Source organism: Dermacentor andersoni, chromosome 10 (genome assembly GCF_023375885.2).
Source record: "Dermacentor andersoni chromosome 10, qqDerAnde1_hic_scaffold, whole genome shotgun sequence".
Classification (NCBI taxonomy): Eukaryota; Metazoa; Arthropoda; class Arachnida; order Ixodida; family Ixodidae; genus Dermacentor; species Dermacentor andersoni.
In genome coordinates this window covers 18,950,534-18,967,003 of record NC_092823.1, presented here as the reverse complement: position 1 = coordinate 18,967,003, position 16,470 = coordinate 18,950,534, and the positions used below count along the sequence as shown (strand labels likewise).

The 16,470-nt window shown below is 46.1% G+C and overlaps 1 protein-coding gene across 1 annotated transcript in view; it reads left to right on the top strand.

The window, feature by feature from the left end:
* Window positions 1–16,470, top strand: part of LOC129381980 (uncharacterized) — a 64,121-nt gene that overhangs the window by 22,396 nt on the left and 25,255 nt on the right. The window contains exon 4 of the mRNA XM_055065305.1: window positions 15,656–15,745. Within this exon, the coding sequence (XP_054921280.1) occupies window positions 15,656–15,745 (90 nt within the window). The remainder of the gene's footprint in view (window positions 1–15,655; window positions 15,746–16,470) is intronic.

Below are 16,470 nucleotides of genomic sequence, written 5' to 3'. Positions count from 1 at the left end.
ATGTGTTCGTAGAGCATTCATTTTGATGGAGGTAAAATAGTTCTGGTTGGTTAGATGTATTCCGGCCATTATCTTTAACTATGGCGCCTTTTATAAACAACACGTTTCGTCACATCAAACAGACTCAGTAATAAAAAAGACACTCAATACTGCACTAAACAGTCACTAAAGCTAGCACTATGTATGTCTTATACAAGGGGTATACTAAAGAAAACTGATTTAAGAAGCAAATAACTGTTCTTGTAAATAATGCACGCGTTTACGTTTTGACACATAAGCTTGACAACAAGAAGCTATATGCCGGAATATGTTACACAGAAGTTGAACTGTACATTAGCAATCCTAGTAAAACACCTTGAACTTGGCACTGACTGAGATTATACAGCGAGGATCAAGGGAATTAGTCCTTTTTATGAATACTTGTAGAGTTTTTAAATGCGAAGCATTTCTTGGCGAACATTTGCCACTTTGACAGTATCTATCTACCTAGCCGCCTACATCTGGGTACCCTCATGGTCATCTCATTAACTTCGTATGTGCCAAAATTGGCATAGTATGAGGACTGTCTATGAGAAACATAAATCATCGATCATGAAATGAATATCATTGCGCGTTTCTCATGTAGGTCATGAAGCAGCCGCCTACGTCTTGGTGCTCTCGTGGTCGTTTTCTTTACTAGGTATCTACCAAAATTGGCATACTATGACAACAGTGTTTGAGAAAATGATCGATCATGAAAGGAATGTCATGACGTGTTTCTCATATAGGTCATGAAGCAGCCGCCTACGTCTTGGTGCTCTCATGGTCGTTTTGTTAACTAGGTATCTACCAAAATTGGCATAGTATGACACGAGTGCACGACGAACATAAATGATAGATCATGATTTGAATGGCATGACATTTGTGTCATGTGTGTCATAAAACAGCCGCCTACGCCATGGGGCTCTCATGGTCGTTTCATTAACTTGGTACATCCCAGCTAGCACAAAAGCGATAGAAGTCTGCTTCCATACCGATTTGCCAAGATGAAATAAACGTCTCAAAGACGCACTAAAAGATCCGTGCAGTCTGTTTAAAATGGGATAAACGGTCGTATATTGTTGCTCATGTCCCGTGGATGTGACTATTCCACGAAGTTCTAGAATCTTGCTTAAATCACGTTAGAAAAATGCTCTCTTGAAAGCGGATTTTGTAGGACCATTACAAGCTTTTCACTATCTGGATAGAACCCTTTAACAATGCGAATTTTGATAGACGTTTTCTTTTTCTTCTTTTGCTTCCCTCCCCACCCTCCGCTCCCGTCTTTCTTTACTTACCCTCTTCTCTGCGACTTTTCGCCAGCCGACGGCCTGCAGTAGGGTTCCTCGATGTCTTCCTCGCCCGCTGCGCCGTACTACGTACGGAGTGGCGTGCGAGGACGACATCGAAGCACACTAGCCTGCATGTTTGCGCAATACACGAAACACATGCAGCAACAAGATTTTTATTATAAAATGGGCCACTAAACAAGAAGCGTAGCGATACGAGTTTGTTGGTGCATTTATGCGAAGCTCAGAGACTACTACAATTATTCACAAATCCCTGTGACATAGTGGATATTGCGTGCTGGCTGAATGTACGGAGACAGATAATCAGCATAAACAGCTGTTTTTGATAACACACGTGCAAACCATCTTTGCAATTTAGTGAACAGTATCAAAGCAATCTGCTCACCAATTAATTAAAATGCACAAATAGTTCACAATATACTTAGCATAAACGCTTCAATAAATAAATTAAATTCCGCGTTATGGATTCTCTAGAAAAAAACTGCATTCATACTGATTGTACGAATAAGTTGACATTTTGAACACAAGAATGATATTGCACAGAAGAGTTTGAAATCAGGTACTAATATGAGTAAGAAAATCCTTATACACTAAAAGTGGACAAAAGGAAGCCATGTGCCAGCAATAAAAAAGTAAGGGGAACCAATAAACAATTAACACATGAATAAATTACGCAAAGTAAAGATGACTAAATAATTGTGCATCTCGTGCAAAAGACATCAAAACATGCCTTCCCTTTTGTGGGGAGACAAAAGTGAAAGCCTATACGACATTTGAAGAGAAACTACAAGTAAATAACTCGGAAGGGAATCGGACAGAGCTACAGAGAGGACTAAGTGAAGATGACAAGCAGACCTCATCTCTTCCATAGCACTCTTCAATTCCACTATATACACGCACCAACTAGCCCAGCTCAGCACACTGCGGGAACAATAGCTGCAATAATCAAAGTAAAGCTTACAACTACAGTCTGACGAAATTGCATGTTCTACCACAAAAAAGGCTAGACATGATGAGTCATACTTCCATGATCACACAGTCTAAAGAAGCAAGGGGATGTTAACCGTTTTCATTGTTTCTAGATGCACCATCATAAAAAAAAAAACAGATTAATGCTCATGCCTTCACCAGTCCCTAGAGGTGTCCAGTCTCGCAAATGGTCAACACCATTCAGAGCACTCAACGCACGACAGTTTTCTCATCTTAATTGTGGTCATCAGTCTCATTTTTTTTTTATGTAGAAGCACACTTTACTGAAAACAGCCCACAATGTTAGTTTTGTCAGTCGCTTGAGGCATGGGACGCAGAACTTGAAGTTCTCCCCACTTGTGTTCTTTTGTACTGTAGTCGTCCGTTAATACAGATGCCCACTTGAACGTCAAAGAAAAAAATACCACCACCACCACCCAAACACACACAAGCAGATCCTGGTGCACTATGGTGGTACTGTGAAGAGTATGCAAAGGGAATAAGGCTTGAATTTTTCCGATGTTGTCGATGCACGTTCTCAGGTATGACGCATCTGCCTCTACGCAATGTCAAACAGATTCCACCCTCCCTGCATTTCAAAATTCATCTTGGCTTTTTCATGCACTGAAAGCACCAAAATTCTTGTGGGCTCCTTGTGTACGAAATTAAGTTTCTGGGCTAGTTCCTTCAGCAGGTCTTCTTTCTGTAGATACTGTAGGCATGTAGAAAGTGCATGTGAATTGATGCAAACTTTTCTTAGTGAACGCGCTCGTTTTTCAATATGACTTGGCAATAAAATATTGCAATACTGCAATAATATACTGCAACGCTATATCGGTCCCAACGCACAATTTTTGAGCATTACACTTTTATAACATTGTTCTAACATTGACAGGTCGCAAGTGAAATTCGCTTCTCTGTTTTTCTTGAAGACATACATTAAATCTAACTGAAGGTGTTGCCCATAGAAATCACCAGCAGGGTAAAGTTTCCTATTTTGCACATTTTCAGGAGGTTGTTGTCTTGGCTAGTTCGTGATTGGCATATGACAGCATCCTCCTGAAAATTTCCAAAGAAGGTACCACTCATCATTCAAGGAAGGAGTAGAAATAGACGGAAATAAAGGACGGTTAGCCAGTTTTCAGACTGGCTGGCTACCCTGTGCTCAGGAAAAGGGGCAAAGGGAATAAAAGATAGTAGAAAAGAGATATTACAAAAGAAAGGCAATAATGAAGCAAGAGCAAAAATAAAAGAGAAAAAAGAAAGGAGAATACGGCACCGCCTAAAGTCGGTCTCTGAGACCTGTCCTCCGCAAGAAGCGCAACAACGCTTTAAAGGTTTCTGTGCTGAGGACGGTCTCGGCCAGTGTCCCAGCACCTTTTCTCCGACGAAGGGCGTTTGTATCTCATTCAAAGTAATACAGAATGCGTTTCAGGTAAAGTTGTACCTGGAATTAGGTAAACGCGGCACTGCAAATGCAAAGCTGCAATGATGTTGCATTGTTGCACCACCCCAATTTTATTTGCTGTGGTAAATTGAAAGCTCCATTCACTACACAGATGACATAGCTAATTAAAATATGGTGAAGAGTTGAGCGTATACCACCAACATCAGTCCATATATAATATACTGAGCACTTAGCAATGTCAAGAAAAACATTGTATATTTCAGATGAAACAAATATTTTGCGATTTTTTTCAAACAGCGATGGCTGTTTGAGAAAAGAAGGAATGAAGATGAGCAGTTGTCCGAGCATGTGGCGGGTAGACTGCTTTATGGTGGCTGACGCGGCTTGAATGACGGTGTGCTGGTTTGATAAGGGTGTTGTCGGGAGGAAGGGTATGGTAGAGTTTATGATAAAGGCAAAGTCTGAATGTTTTGCGGCTCCTATCTAGTTCGGGGAGATGAGCCTTTGATTTTAACTGAGCGACACTTGTATGACATGAGTAGTCAGAAAAGATGAATCTGGCTGCACAATTTGGTACCGACTCGAGTGTCCTGCTAAGGTTGTGTTTAGGAGGGTCCCAGATGGCGCATGCACATTCCAACTTAGGTCTCACAAGAGATTGATGGGCTAATAACTTAATGGAGGGCATCCTTTGTATCCCCTCCTGCGAGGGCCAAATTACTGGCCTGCAATATTGTGTGAGTAAAATAAAATACATACAGCGTCAAAATGGTTAAATATATAGTAAGGTCACATAACTACCTCGCAGGTGGTGCCAGGCACTGAGTGAGACCAATTCTGCTTAGGTATAGCATACTTACCTGAGTGCAATAGCGAGCCGTGCACATCCGGGCAGTGGTTCCCGCATGACGTGAAGCCTTATCAAACCTACTTCGACAAGTGAGTGCAGGGTTTCAAAGGTCTCCGGTGACATTCTGTAGCACTTTTTGAAGTATTCCTTGTCTCGCGACATCAGCGAGGGCATCTGCACAACAGAAATAATTTCTCCTTTTCCATGTCTATCTATGGGAGCCCCGGAACAAAAGCTTCCTGTACAAGTTAGAACTCACCGTTGTGCAACATCCGACTCCTGCTTCCGATTCTCCCAAATAGGGCGGACCCACCAGCCCCGGTGGCTTAGGAGCTTCATGAACGATTTCTTTTTCTCCAGCTCACACAATTCATTTAAAAGGAGAAGCTTCACGCTATCCAGGTCGCGAGGAGACGCCGTGTTTAACAGTCGGCACGTACCCACTCGATCGTCACCATCGTCCACTTCATCGCTACAAATTGTTCCAGGTGCTTGCACGTTCAATAGTAGCTTCTTCTTTTGCAGAAGCAAATATTCCTCCGAGAGAAGAGCTGTGGCTTCCATAGTACCGCAACAACGAAACCAGAGTGCAGAAAACGGAACCACCCCGTCGACGCCGCACTAGTCGCACGATCATACTTGCGGTGTTGTACAGCGTTTCACTCGCCGACTAAGCCATCGTAAATTTTGAACGTTTTTAAACGTTGAAAAATGGTGTGCTTATTCTATTTTGAGATAATAATAACAAAATTATAATGTTTGACTAATTTACATGTTGCTTTTATTTGACAATGAAGGCAGGGATACTTCGTGATCAGACGGAAGTCTTGGCCGTTGCTGCCACGCGCTGTCGTAGTCGCATGTGAAAACTATCAGCGAAAATTGCTTTGCGACATGCGCGGCAGAGCGATCCTTTTCGCGCCGATCGCGCCATGTGAAACAGTACCTAGAAACAATGCGACGTTCTGCCTACTTCATTATCGCGAAAGCTAATCATATTTTAACATTTGTTAGCCGGACTACAAGTAATATCGTTGTTTTAATATACACCATTAAGGTAACATAACCATACGTACGTACGATTGTATAACAGGTATATAGTTGTAATCGTAGCCACAAGGCTCGCAAGTACCATCATTCGTCATTAATTCTTCGCCTCTACTGACGGTCCGAAAGGTCAGCGCAACTTTTCTTCTTTGTTGCAAAGTTCATAACAAAATAAAGGAACTAGCGGTGCCCCTTGAACGCATACTCCCCACAATGCAAACACCCGCCCCTTGATTAACTGCGTTCTCTTCTAACCGCGGCGCGAAGTAAAAACAAAAACCTATGTTCGTGAATTCCAGCCAGAATTTCCGGCCAAGAAGGAAAACAAAAATTTGGAGGCTGCTAGAACACGCGATTTTATTCGTCTCCCAAAATCCGCCTTATAGCCTGATTTTCCAGCTTGATTGAATTCTTCTGGATGCTGACTTCTTCAATCTCGATTTTGAACGGTCAAGACGAAATATCCATGAATAAGAATGATTATATCTCTTTTGTGCTAGCTGGGATGTACTACCATTGGCATAGAGTGTATGACAAAAGTGTATGACGAACATAAATGATACGTCATGACGTGCGTGTCAAGTAGGTCATGAAACAGCTGCCTACATCTAGGTATGTACCAAAATTCGCATATTATGACAAGTGTATGACGAACATAAATGATCAGTCATGACATGAATATTATGACGTGTGTCATGTAGGTCATGAAACAGCCCCCTACGTCTTGGTGTTCTCGTGGCTGTTTCAATAAATTGGTAGGTACCGAAATCGACGTAGTATGACAAGAGTGTACGACGAACATAAATAATAGGTCATGATACGAATGTCATGATATGCGTGTCATGCGGGCCAGGAAACAGCCGCTTGTGTCTTTGGTAAGTACCACAATGGCATACTATGAGGATAGTGTGTGACGAACAAATTATAGGCCACGACATGAATGTCATGACATGCGTACATGTAGGCCATGAAACAGCCCCCTATGTCTTGGTATATACCAAAATTTGCATAGTAGGACAAGGGTGTACGGCGAACATAAATTATAGGTCGCGACATGAACATGTCATGACATTCGTTTCATGTAGGTCATGAAAGGGCCGCCTACGTCTCGGTGCTCCATGGTCGTTTCGTTAATGTAGTAGGAGCACACTGCTTCGCATTCCATCGATTACCACAAGGCATGGGATCTGCTGCATTTTTTTCGCGATGAAAGTCTCAGAAGGGACGAACAAAACAGTGGCACCAGAGCTGCTTCCGCAGGACACAGGTAAAAGAACAGCGGCTTGCGCTGGAATGTCGGTCTCCTAATCGGCGACTATTTCGAGGTGATGTTCGGAAGAATCGTCTAAATGGAGGTCGCGTAAAGGAGAAAGTTCGACATCTGCTTGCGCGCGGTTGGTGATGGCTTCGTGTCGTGAGAGGAGATCCCATCCAAGAATTACGTCGTGAGAGCAGGATGGCAGCACAATGAGCTCAACGATGTACATAACATCCTCAATTAACGTCCTCTGGCAGTACAAGCGGCTAACGGCTGAACATGCTGCGCTGTTGCGGTACGGTGAGCTACGCCAGCAACTGGCGTCGTCACATTCCGGATGGAGCGACAAAGACTTTCATGCCTAATGCAAATGGCATCACCAGTGCTTACAATGGCAAGAGTTGACGCACCTTCGACAGAAATAGTAATGACGTTCGACGGAGAAATGTGAGTACTTGGACGCTCTGACGGTGACAGAGTTCTTGCCTCATGAACTGCGGCGTTTAGTCTTCCTCTTCTGTAGGCAGGGGACGACGACGCGTTGGGAAGAGAGCGCCGACGTGGTGATGGAGATCGTCGGTCGAAGGAAGCATGACGATCAGGAGTGCTTGGAGTTGATCCTCGAGTGGCTGATCGGCATAGCTAGTCGTCGGTTCATAGCCGTATGAGATGGCCAACGGCATGCGGCGGCGACAGTAGCGGGCGATATGCCCGGGGCCGCCACAGGCAAAGCAAATTGTTTTGCCGTCCGGAGTACGTCAAGGGTTTGCGGCTACGGGGCCACTGCAAGGGGCACGGGAGGAGTCTGCGTCTTCATTGGCTGACGCAGTGTGGAAACAGTGTGTTCGAGGGCTTACGACGACCTGGGTGCGTGTGGGAGGAGCTGCCACAGGATGGGGCTGATGGGACACTGGCACAGCATGGGCAATTAGTGCTTCGATCGCCTGCCGGAGAGTGGGTGATAGGTAAGGAGCAGGACGTCACTAGGGCTGCTTCTGAGCAAACTGCACCAGCGAGATCTGCCGAGCTATTTCCTCGCGTATGACCGCCTTGATATGAGGCAGCAGTGTTGACTGGTCCGAGTTGACGGCTAGGCCCGCGAGGCTCTCGTCGTTTGTAACAAGGCGACGAGTCAAGGCCCGCTGTTTCCGGGCTTCGTAGTAGCTCTGACACAATTTGATAAGCTCCGCTTAGCTGCTCGGGCTTTTCGCAAGCAACATCTGAAAGACGTAATCGTCAATACCTTTGATAATGTGCTTGATTTTGTGCTTGATTCCGCCGCGACTCGCAGCCGCGAGTCGCGGCGGAATCGTTGTACTTGTCATAGCCTCATTGGGGAACTTTGTGCAATCCCATAGGATGTGCGTCAAGGTGGCCCTCTCCCGCTGGCACACGCGGCACACATCACTCGCATATAATTTAGGGTATAGATGAGTCATTAACACTGGGGTGGGTAAAGAACCAGTTTGCAATTGTCTGAACAGCACCGCCTCCGCTCGGCTCAGCCCCGGGTGCGGGGGTGGGAAAGTCCTTCGAGCCAGGCGGTGGAACTGTGTGAGTTCGTTGAACGTCGTCATGCGATCCTTGGCACTACACCACGTTGGACGGTCGGTTGCAGCGGCGCGGTTGGTTAGCGCTCGCGCCACTGCGTGTGCCGTCTCGTTGTGGTTATCGTGCTTCTCGGACGCATCGCTGCCCGCGTGCGCCGGGAACCACTTGATTCTAACATACCGATTCTGTCGTTGCAGGTCAGCCGAGCACAGAACGCGCACAGCCTCACCACACACATTGCCCTTTGCATAATTCCGCACTGCACTTCGCGAATCGCACAACACTGTCTGGCACCCGGGGTCGGCAATGGCCAGGGCAATGGCCACCTCCTCCGCCTGACACGCCTCGCGGAGCCGTAAGCTCGCCGCTGCCCTGGTCGCGCCGGACGACGCCTCGATGACGGTAGCTACGAACGCCGCGCAGTCTCCCTGGTATTCTGCCGCATCCACGAACCTTGCGTGCTCGTCCTTGGCGTGAAAGTCGATGAGGGCCTTGGCCCTCGCCGCTCTTCTCTCCTTGTTATACTCCGGGTTCATGTTTCTCGGGATGAGGTCCACCCGAATCCGGCGCCGGGTTGCGTCCGGGACAGAAACGTCGCTACTCGCCGCTTTCGCTCCGGGCGTGAAGCCCAAGTATTGGAGTATGCGCCTGCCGGCTTCGGTCATAGAGAGCCGCTTAGCTTGGCAGTCCGTTGCGCTTCCGCAATTTCCTCGAGGGTATTGTGTACCCCCAGGCTCAGGAGCTTGTTGGTGTTCGTACACTCGAATAGTCCGAGCGCCGCCTTGTAAGCTCGGCGTATCAGGGCGTTGATTTTATTCCTTTCACATTGCATCCAGTTGTGGAAGGCTGCAACGTAGGTGACGTGGCTGATTACGAAGGAGTGCACAAGCCGAATCAAGCTTTCCTCCTTCACCCCGGCCTTGCGGTTGGCAACCCGTCTGATGAGACGTATTGCGTTGGTAATCTTGGCTGTAAGGCGGGAAATAGTCTCGCCGTTGCCCCGTCGCTTGTCTATAATCATGCCGAGCACCCGGATTTTGTCGACCTCCGGGATCACGTGGCCGTTCCCCGTCACGATCTTGATGGCCTCGTAATCCCTCGCTTCGCTCTTCTTACGTCTGACGTACTTCGGTGGTAACACCAGCAGTTCTGACTTGCTCGGTGAGCAGATCAAACCGGAACCGTTCAGCTGGTCTTCGATCGCGTCGACGGCTTCTTGCAGCGTGCTCTCAATGTGACCATCGCTGCCTCCCGGAACCCACAGCGTGATGTCATCGGCGTAGATGGTGTGCCGGACGCCCTCGACGCGGGAGAGTCGCTTGACCACCCCGATCATAACGAGGTTGAATAACAACGGCGAGATGACCGAGCCCTGGGGGTCCCGACACTGCCGAGCCTCTTCTCTTGGAGCCGTAGATCGCCGGCGCAGAGCTCGGTAGTCCGCCCCGTCAGAAAGTCCTTGATGTAATTGTACGTTCTTGCGCCCATGTTGAGTCTGGACACCTGGGCTAGGATCGCAGAGTGTTTCACCTTGTCGAAGGCGCTCTGCAGGTCCAGCCCCAGAATGGCCTTGTTGTCTTTCGTTAGGGTGTCATCGTCAATGATATCTTTCTTCAACAGAATCATCGCGTCTTGGGTGCCGAGGGAACGCCGAAACCCGATGATCGTGGTGGGGTATAGTCCCGACTCCTCCAGGTAATCCTGCCACCTACACATGAGGACGTGCTCCAACACCTTGCCCACGCAGGACGTGAGCGAGATGGGCCGGAGGTTGTCCGTGTTCGGCGGCTTGCCTGGTTTGGGGATGAGTATGGTCTTGGCAGTCTTCCACTGCTGGGGCAGTGACGCCGCACTCCAGCACTTGTTGTAGTAACCGGTGAGGTTTTCGATGGCCACATCGCTGAGGTTCTTGAGCGCTCTGTTCGAGATGTGATCCGGGCCGGCCGCCGACTTGCTGTTTAGTTCGTGCAGGGCCGCTCGCACCTCCTCGACGCTGATGTCGCGGTCAAGCTTCTCGTTGGCTTGACCGCCGTACTCAGGATGCCTTTCCGTGGGTGTAACCGGAAGGTACTTGCTGTTTATGCGTCTGATTACTTCAGTTTCCCCGTTTTCCTTGACTGCTCTGTGAATGATCTTTGCGAGGCGGTCGCGTTGGTGGGACTTTGTTTTAGTCTCATCGAGCAGATGCCGCATCAAGTTCCAGGTTTTGCCGCAATGCATCTGCCCGTCCACAGCATTACATATTTCATTCCATTGTTGCGTACAGAGCAGCCGACAATGAACTTCGATGGCGCGATTCAGCTCCGCCACCTTCTACCTTAGGCGCCGATTTAGTCGTTGCCTCTTCCACCTGTTTAGAATAGATTGCTTTGCCTCGAATAAGTGCACGAGGCGGCTGTCAACCTTGTCGACCTGCTCATCCGTTTCTATGATTTTGGTCGCCTCCTTGACCTCCCCCCCATATGTGGGCTGACGATTCCTCTATGTTCTCGATTTCCTCCATCTCCGTTGGTAACAGGCTACGGAAGGCATCCCAATCCGTAAAATTATGTTTTCTGGTGTCCTCCGAGGCCTTGACCTCATCCGGTATGATGACCTCTACGATGTAGTGGTCGCTGCCGAGCTCTGACCCCGTGTTGCGCCAGGAGATATTCCCCTTCTCGTCGTTCTTCACGAACGTGAGGTCCGGCGTCGTATCCCTGGACACAGAGTTCCCAATCCTTGTAGGATCAGTCGGGTCTGTGATGAGGGTGAAGCCCAGGTCTAATGAGTCTTGGAACAGGTCTCGCCCCTTGGCCAATTGCTTGTTATATCCCCATGCCGGGTGTGCCGCGTTGAAGTCCCCGCAGGCGACGAGCCTGTGAGTCCCCGCCACGGGGCTGGCTCTGTGAAGGAGCGTCTTGAATTTTTGCTTCCAGTGTGAAGGGCTACTGTAGACGTTAAGCAGAAAGGTGCTGTTCTTTTGTTTCTTGCCCGCAACGACCTCGATGAGAGTGTATTCAATTTTACTATTGTGCAACTCGTGCTCAATGAAGGTGAGTCCCTTGCGAACCAATGTGCATATCCCTCTACCGCCGCTGACCTTTGGAGACGGCGTATACCCGATAACCGGGTAGCGACACTGCATCAGTGCGAGTCTCTTGTATCATGATTATATCAGGCTTGCTTGCTACTTGTGTTATATGTTGCTGCAAGACTGCCTTCTTGCTAGCGAAACCGTTGCAGTTCCAGTGCCAGGTCACGAGACCCTCCACTGCTGTAGTTGCTGTTGCTGGAGTGGCCATGATTGTTGCTGATTGTACTGTCGCATTATTTGCTGTATTGCGTTCGTTAACTGCTGACACGTCCGCTCGATGGCGGCGAACCTGTCGTTAATCATCGTGGTGAACGTTGTCTTAATATAATCTTTGAGCCCGTCGAGATGTTCCTCGATTTGGTCGACCTTGTCTTTCAGGTTGTCCACCCGGTCGTTGAGCTTGCGCTCCTTCAGGTTCTCGATCGCTCGTCTCTTGGGTGCCGGTTCCTTCTCAGCGGATGTTGATGGTACAGCGCTGCTGATGCTGGGTGTTGGTTCACATGATACCGCTTGGGGCGTTTCGTTATTGGTGGAACGGCTCGTCAGAAGCTTCTTGATTTCCATGATCTCGTTTGCCATCTTGCTAATAGTGGCCTCTTGCCTACTGACTTTCGTCCCGAGCTCGTTGTTTTTGCGCCTGAGTGCCTCGTTGGCTTCCTTCAACGTCCTCTCTTCCCTCGTCTTGCTGTTGTTGTTGCCATCGACGGTCTTGCTGGTGCTAATGGTCTTGGTCGTTGCGGTATCGGAGGTGGTGGTGGTGGTGGTGGTGGCAACCCCCTGTGCTTTCTTGGCACCGTGCCTTGCTGCATCGGCCCAGCTCACGCGGTCACGTGACTGCGATCGCCTACGGCTAAGGCTACGCTGTCTACTTTCGCTGGCCCTGCGCTTCGAGACGGAACGTGACGCTCGGCGACCAGCTGGACCGGCACGTGTTGCGGTTGCTGACATCAGCGATGGAAATTCCTCAGCTCTGAGAGATGCTCGTTGTTGCTGCTGCGCTTGTTGTTCGGCCATCTTGCGCTCCCATTGTCTCCTTGTAACTACGTATGGGACCTTGAACCTATTCTTGCAACACTTGTCACCGGTCAGATGTGGCCCTCCGCACAATCTGCAAGTGGCGGTACAACTATGACAGGAATTTTTTTTGTCTTCGCACAAAGAAAATTGCCTATATCTGGCTGCAGTGATGTGCAGTGATGTGCCGGCAGCACAGATATTACCGGACCTGTCAAAGAATTTCGTGCTAAGGAATCGGCTATTTCATTAATATGAATGTGTCGGTGGCCTGGAACCCATACCAAATGAACTAATCTCAAGTGAGGAGGAGCTAATATAGAAAACGTGTTCAATGCTGTCGATTTTGGAGACGCATTAAGTGTGTGGCATACAGATAGAGAATCTATGACGATAATAACTTTTGTAGTATAAAGAGGTAATTTGCGCAAGGCCAGAACTTTTGCCAGAAGTTCGGCCTGAAAAAGTGATGTGTAATCTGGTAGGCTATGTGTGAAAGACCAATCGAGGGATGGGGAGTAGGTACCCATGCCTGCCTTCTCTTCACACAAAGAAGCATCAGTCGCTATTACAGTTATTGTGAAATGGGCCAAATATTCTTGTAAACGGAAATTTAAATACGTTTAGGGCAGAAATTTCGCATTGTTTAGAAAAATGTCTGCAAATTCAATTTTGAGCGACCCTGGAGACCTATCAAGCGCAGTTATTTCTCTGAGGTGAACATTTAAAGGTTCCAATTGTGCTTGCACAAATACACCCTGTGGGGTATGCAACCATGACCACGTGTTTTCAAAAAATGATTTTGGTTCACTAATAAATGCATATTGTCTACGTCGTAGAGAAGATTCATAAGTTCTGAAGTAGGTTTGAACCATAAGCATGCGAAATCGCGTGTGAAGAGTAGCGAGCTTCCTGGTATAGTACATTATTAGCAACGAATTTAAGAAGACCTAAACATAGTCGAAGAGCTTCTCTTTCTAAAAGAACAAGTGGTCTTATTTTATATCGTGCACTTCCGGAGAACAAAACACAGCCGAATTGTAGGATCGGTCGTACATACATACGATAAATCATAATTAGTGTGTCACTTCGCACACCAGCACGCCGGTTACTGATTCTACGTAGTTAACATACGGCTCGTGTCCCCTTCGTTGTAATATTTTCTATGTGACAACGCCAGTTCAGTTTTCCGTCGTATATTATACCCAAGCACTTAAGCGACTTTACCTGAGGCATGGTTCTCTTCATATACTAATGATCACTGCAACAGCCCGGAAAGCGAAAAAACAAGGAATGCACTTTCGTTTACGTTTAGTGACAGATGCAGATTGTGAAGCCACGTCTCTAGAGTACAGAGGTACGTTTGCAAAGACAGGTGAAGGGAATTGATGTCTCTGGCTGTCGCGAAAAATGCAATGTCATCCGCATATACATACAGATCCACATCCTGGTGCAGTGGTACTTAGCTCATAAATAGGTTAAATAGTACAGGGGACAGAACAGCCCCCTGGGGCACTCCTCTTGTCTCATTGAACTTTCTTGCAGAAAAGCCATTTTGAAAACGATGAAAGTTTCTCTTTCTTCGAAATTCAAAAATCCATGCCGTTAAATATCTCGGAAAATTGTTGGACTGCATCATCTTCAGTTCATGCTCTTCTTCTTCATCACAATTTATTCAATGAGAGCAGCATTCCGGGCAAGATGGTTATCCATTACTGAAGTATTATTGCGCTGCAGAAAAGACAGGGACGTGTACGTGTCTGATAGCCGCAACAACAATTTATTTATTTATTTATTTATTTATTTACTTCAGGTATAGTGTCAATCAAAACGGGATTTTAGCAAGAACGGCACACACGTTACAAACATATTACAAGAACTGGCGAGTGGTTTTATTATGAATAAGTTCAATCAGTTATTTGAACTTCATACGAAGCGAGATGCATATGGTCAGGACATTGGTCAAATATATGAAGCAGTAATACACGGCTTAATGAACATCTGATACACAAGTGTACGCGACCGATTACAGTGCTACAGTTCATCTCTACAAAACCCGTAAAGGGCTTTTCAGTAAAGACAGGAAATTATCTCAGTTATGTGGACAGAATAATCTATTTTCTAATTGCACGACGAAAATTATTCATTGAAGCCGTCGATCTTGAAACGGTATTCCTATAGTGTTTGGGGACCCTTGTGGCGTGAACACCTAGCTTCTGGGTTAGATGGGTACCTTCAACTATCAGTGTTAAATCGATTATGGAAAAGCTGAAATATCTTTTTTTTTTCGCGTGCGAACTTAGGCCGGTTACGTAAGATGAAGATTACAGGTTTGTCAGTTAATTATTAGGGGGTATCAGATAAGCGCTATTCTTTAAATATACCGCTAACAGCTTTTTTTTAACACATTCTAGTTTAATAAATAATTTATTTTTAGACGGGAAACAAACGACGTTAACGTATTCAAGTATTGATCTGTCAAAGTGCTATTGGTTATGAGATGTTTTTATGTGGTGCTTAATAGAGACGCCTTTTATAAAAGAACACTCTCTAGAAGGATGACGATATTGCATGCTTTACCTGCGCCTCCCATCTCAGGTCATATAATATCAATTATCCAAGATGTTTGTACTATTTAAAATTAGTTAGTTGGGCGTCATCGATAGTGTAAGAAAAGACAAATATATTTTGTTGCCTCGCTATTCTTAGTAAAGCTGACTTTGCTACGTTTAATGTCATCTGCCACTTAGTGCACCATTCTGGCAGTGATATTAGAGGATTATTGAGGATTATGTGGTCATTGGGAGAGTTAATTGTTTTGCGTATAATGCAATCGCCGGAACACAGCGTTGCAATATCCGCCACTGCGTGTGACCTATGAGTATAACTGAAGGAGCTATTGACACCGACAGGAACATGTTCCTCTTTTTTTAATTGTAAAACATTGACAACACACTCTTTTTTTTTTCATTTTTACTTCTCAAGAAAAAAATGTATACACATTCGTAACTGACGCTTCGCGTAATGTTTAGTCAAAACAGTGAATGCGTAAGAAATAATAGACGTGACCACAATATTGTCTAATAATTCTGCCGTTCTTCAAGGCAATTATATGGCCTGTCACTGACTCCTGTCTTCACTGCTGGGCTTTCAGAAGGATATGAGATTGATATCCCTGTGGATTACATAGTTCTGGGCGCTCAAAAAGACTGCATGGTTGTGTCCTTTGGTGAAGAGTACAATGGTGAGCACTTTCTTGCTTTTGTAACACCCTTCATCATGAAGAAGTTGCCAGTAGGGCTCTATTTTTTTATTCGTCACTTGGAAGAGCAGCAACCTCTAGGCACCTAGGTTAACAAGACGCCTAAACTTAAAAAGCAACGTACGATTACTGATCAGCAGACCATTAGCATATTCATCTATTTAACAGAATCAACAGAAATCGCCAGTGACTAAGGCCTCGAAAACTAGGGGTATGCGAATAGTGATTTTTGAGATCGAATCGAATACGAATCGGATAGTGCAAGAAGTGAATCGAATATCGAATACATTTCGAATAGCTTTTGAATAATAAACAGCCCTTATAACAATTACTATAATACGATGTTCACATCCCAGTATTCTTAAGGTTAGCACATTTCTGTCATTACACTGTACGTTATGAAACGTTGCATATTAAAAGCACAGGGCTCTTCAGGCTGCGAATGATTTTGGTGCAGACTGTAAAATATGGCTATGAATATGAAGTACTGTGCTCCGCTACACAAGTTCAAGTTCTCATGTTTTATTTCTATACTAGGCCCACGGGTGTGAAAAACTTACCATAATTTTTCTCCCACTTTATTTTTATTTGGGCTCAGTCAGCCTTTTCAAATATTCGGAAGGTATTCAAAAAATATTCACATTTACCAATGTGACTTTTCGATTCGTTATTTTGAAGTTACGAATATTCCCACACCCTTACCCAAA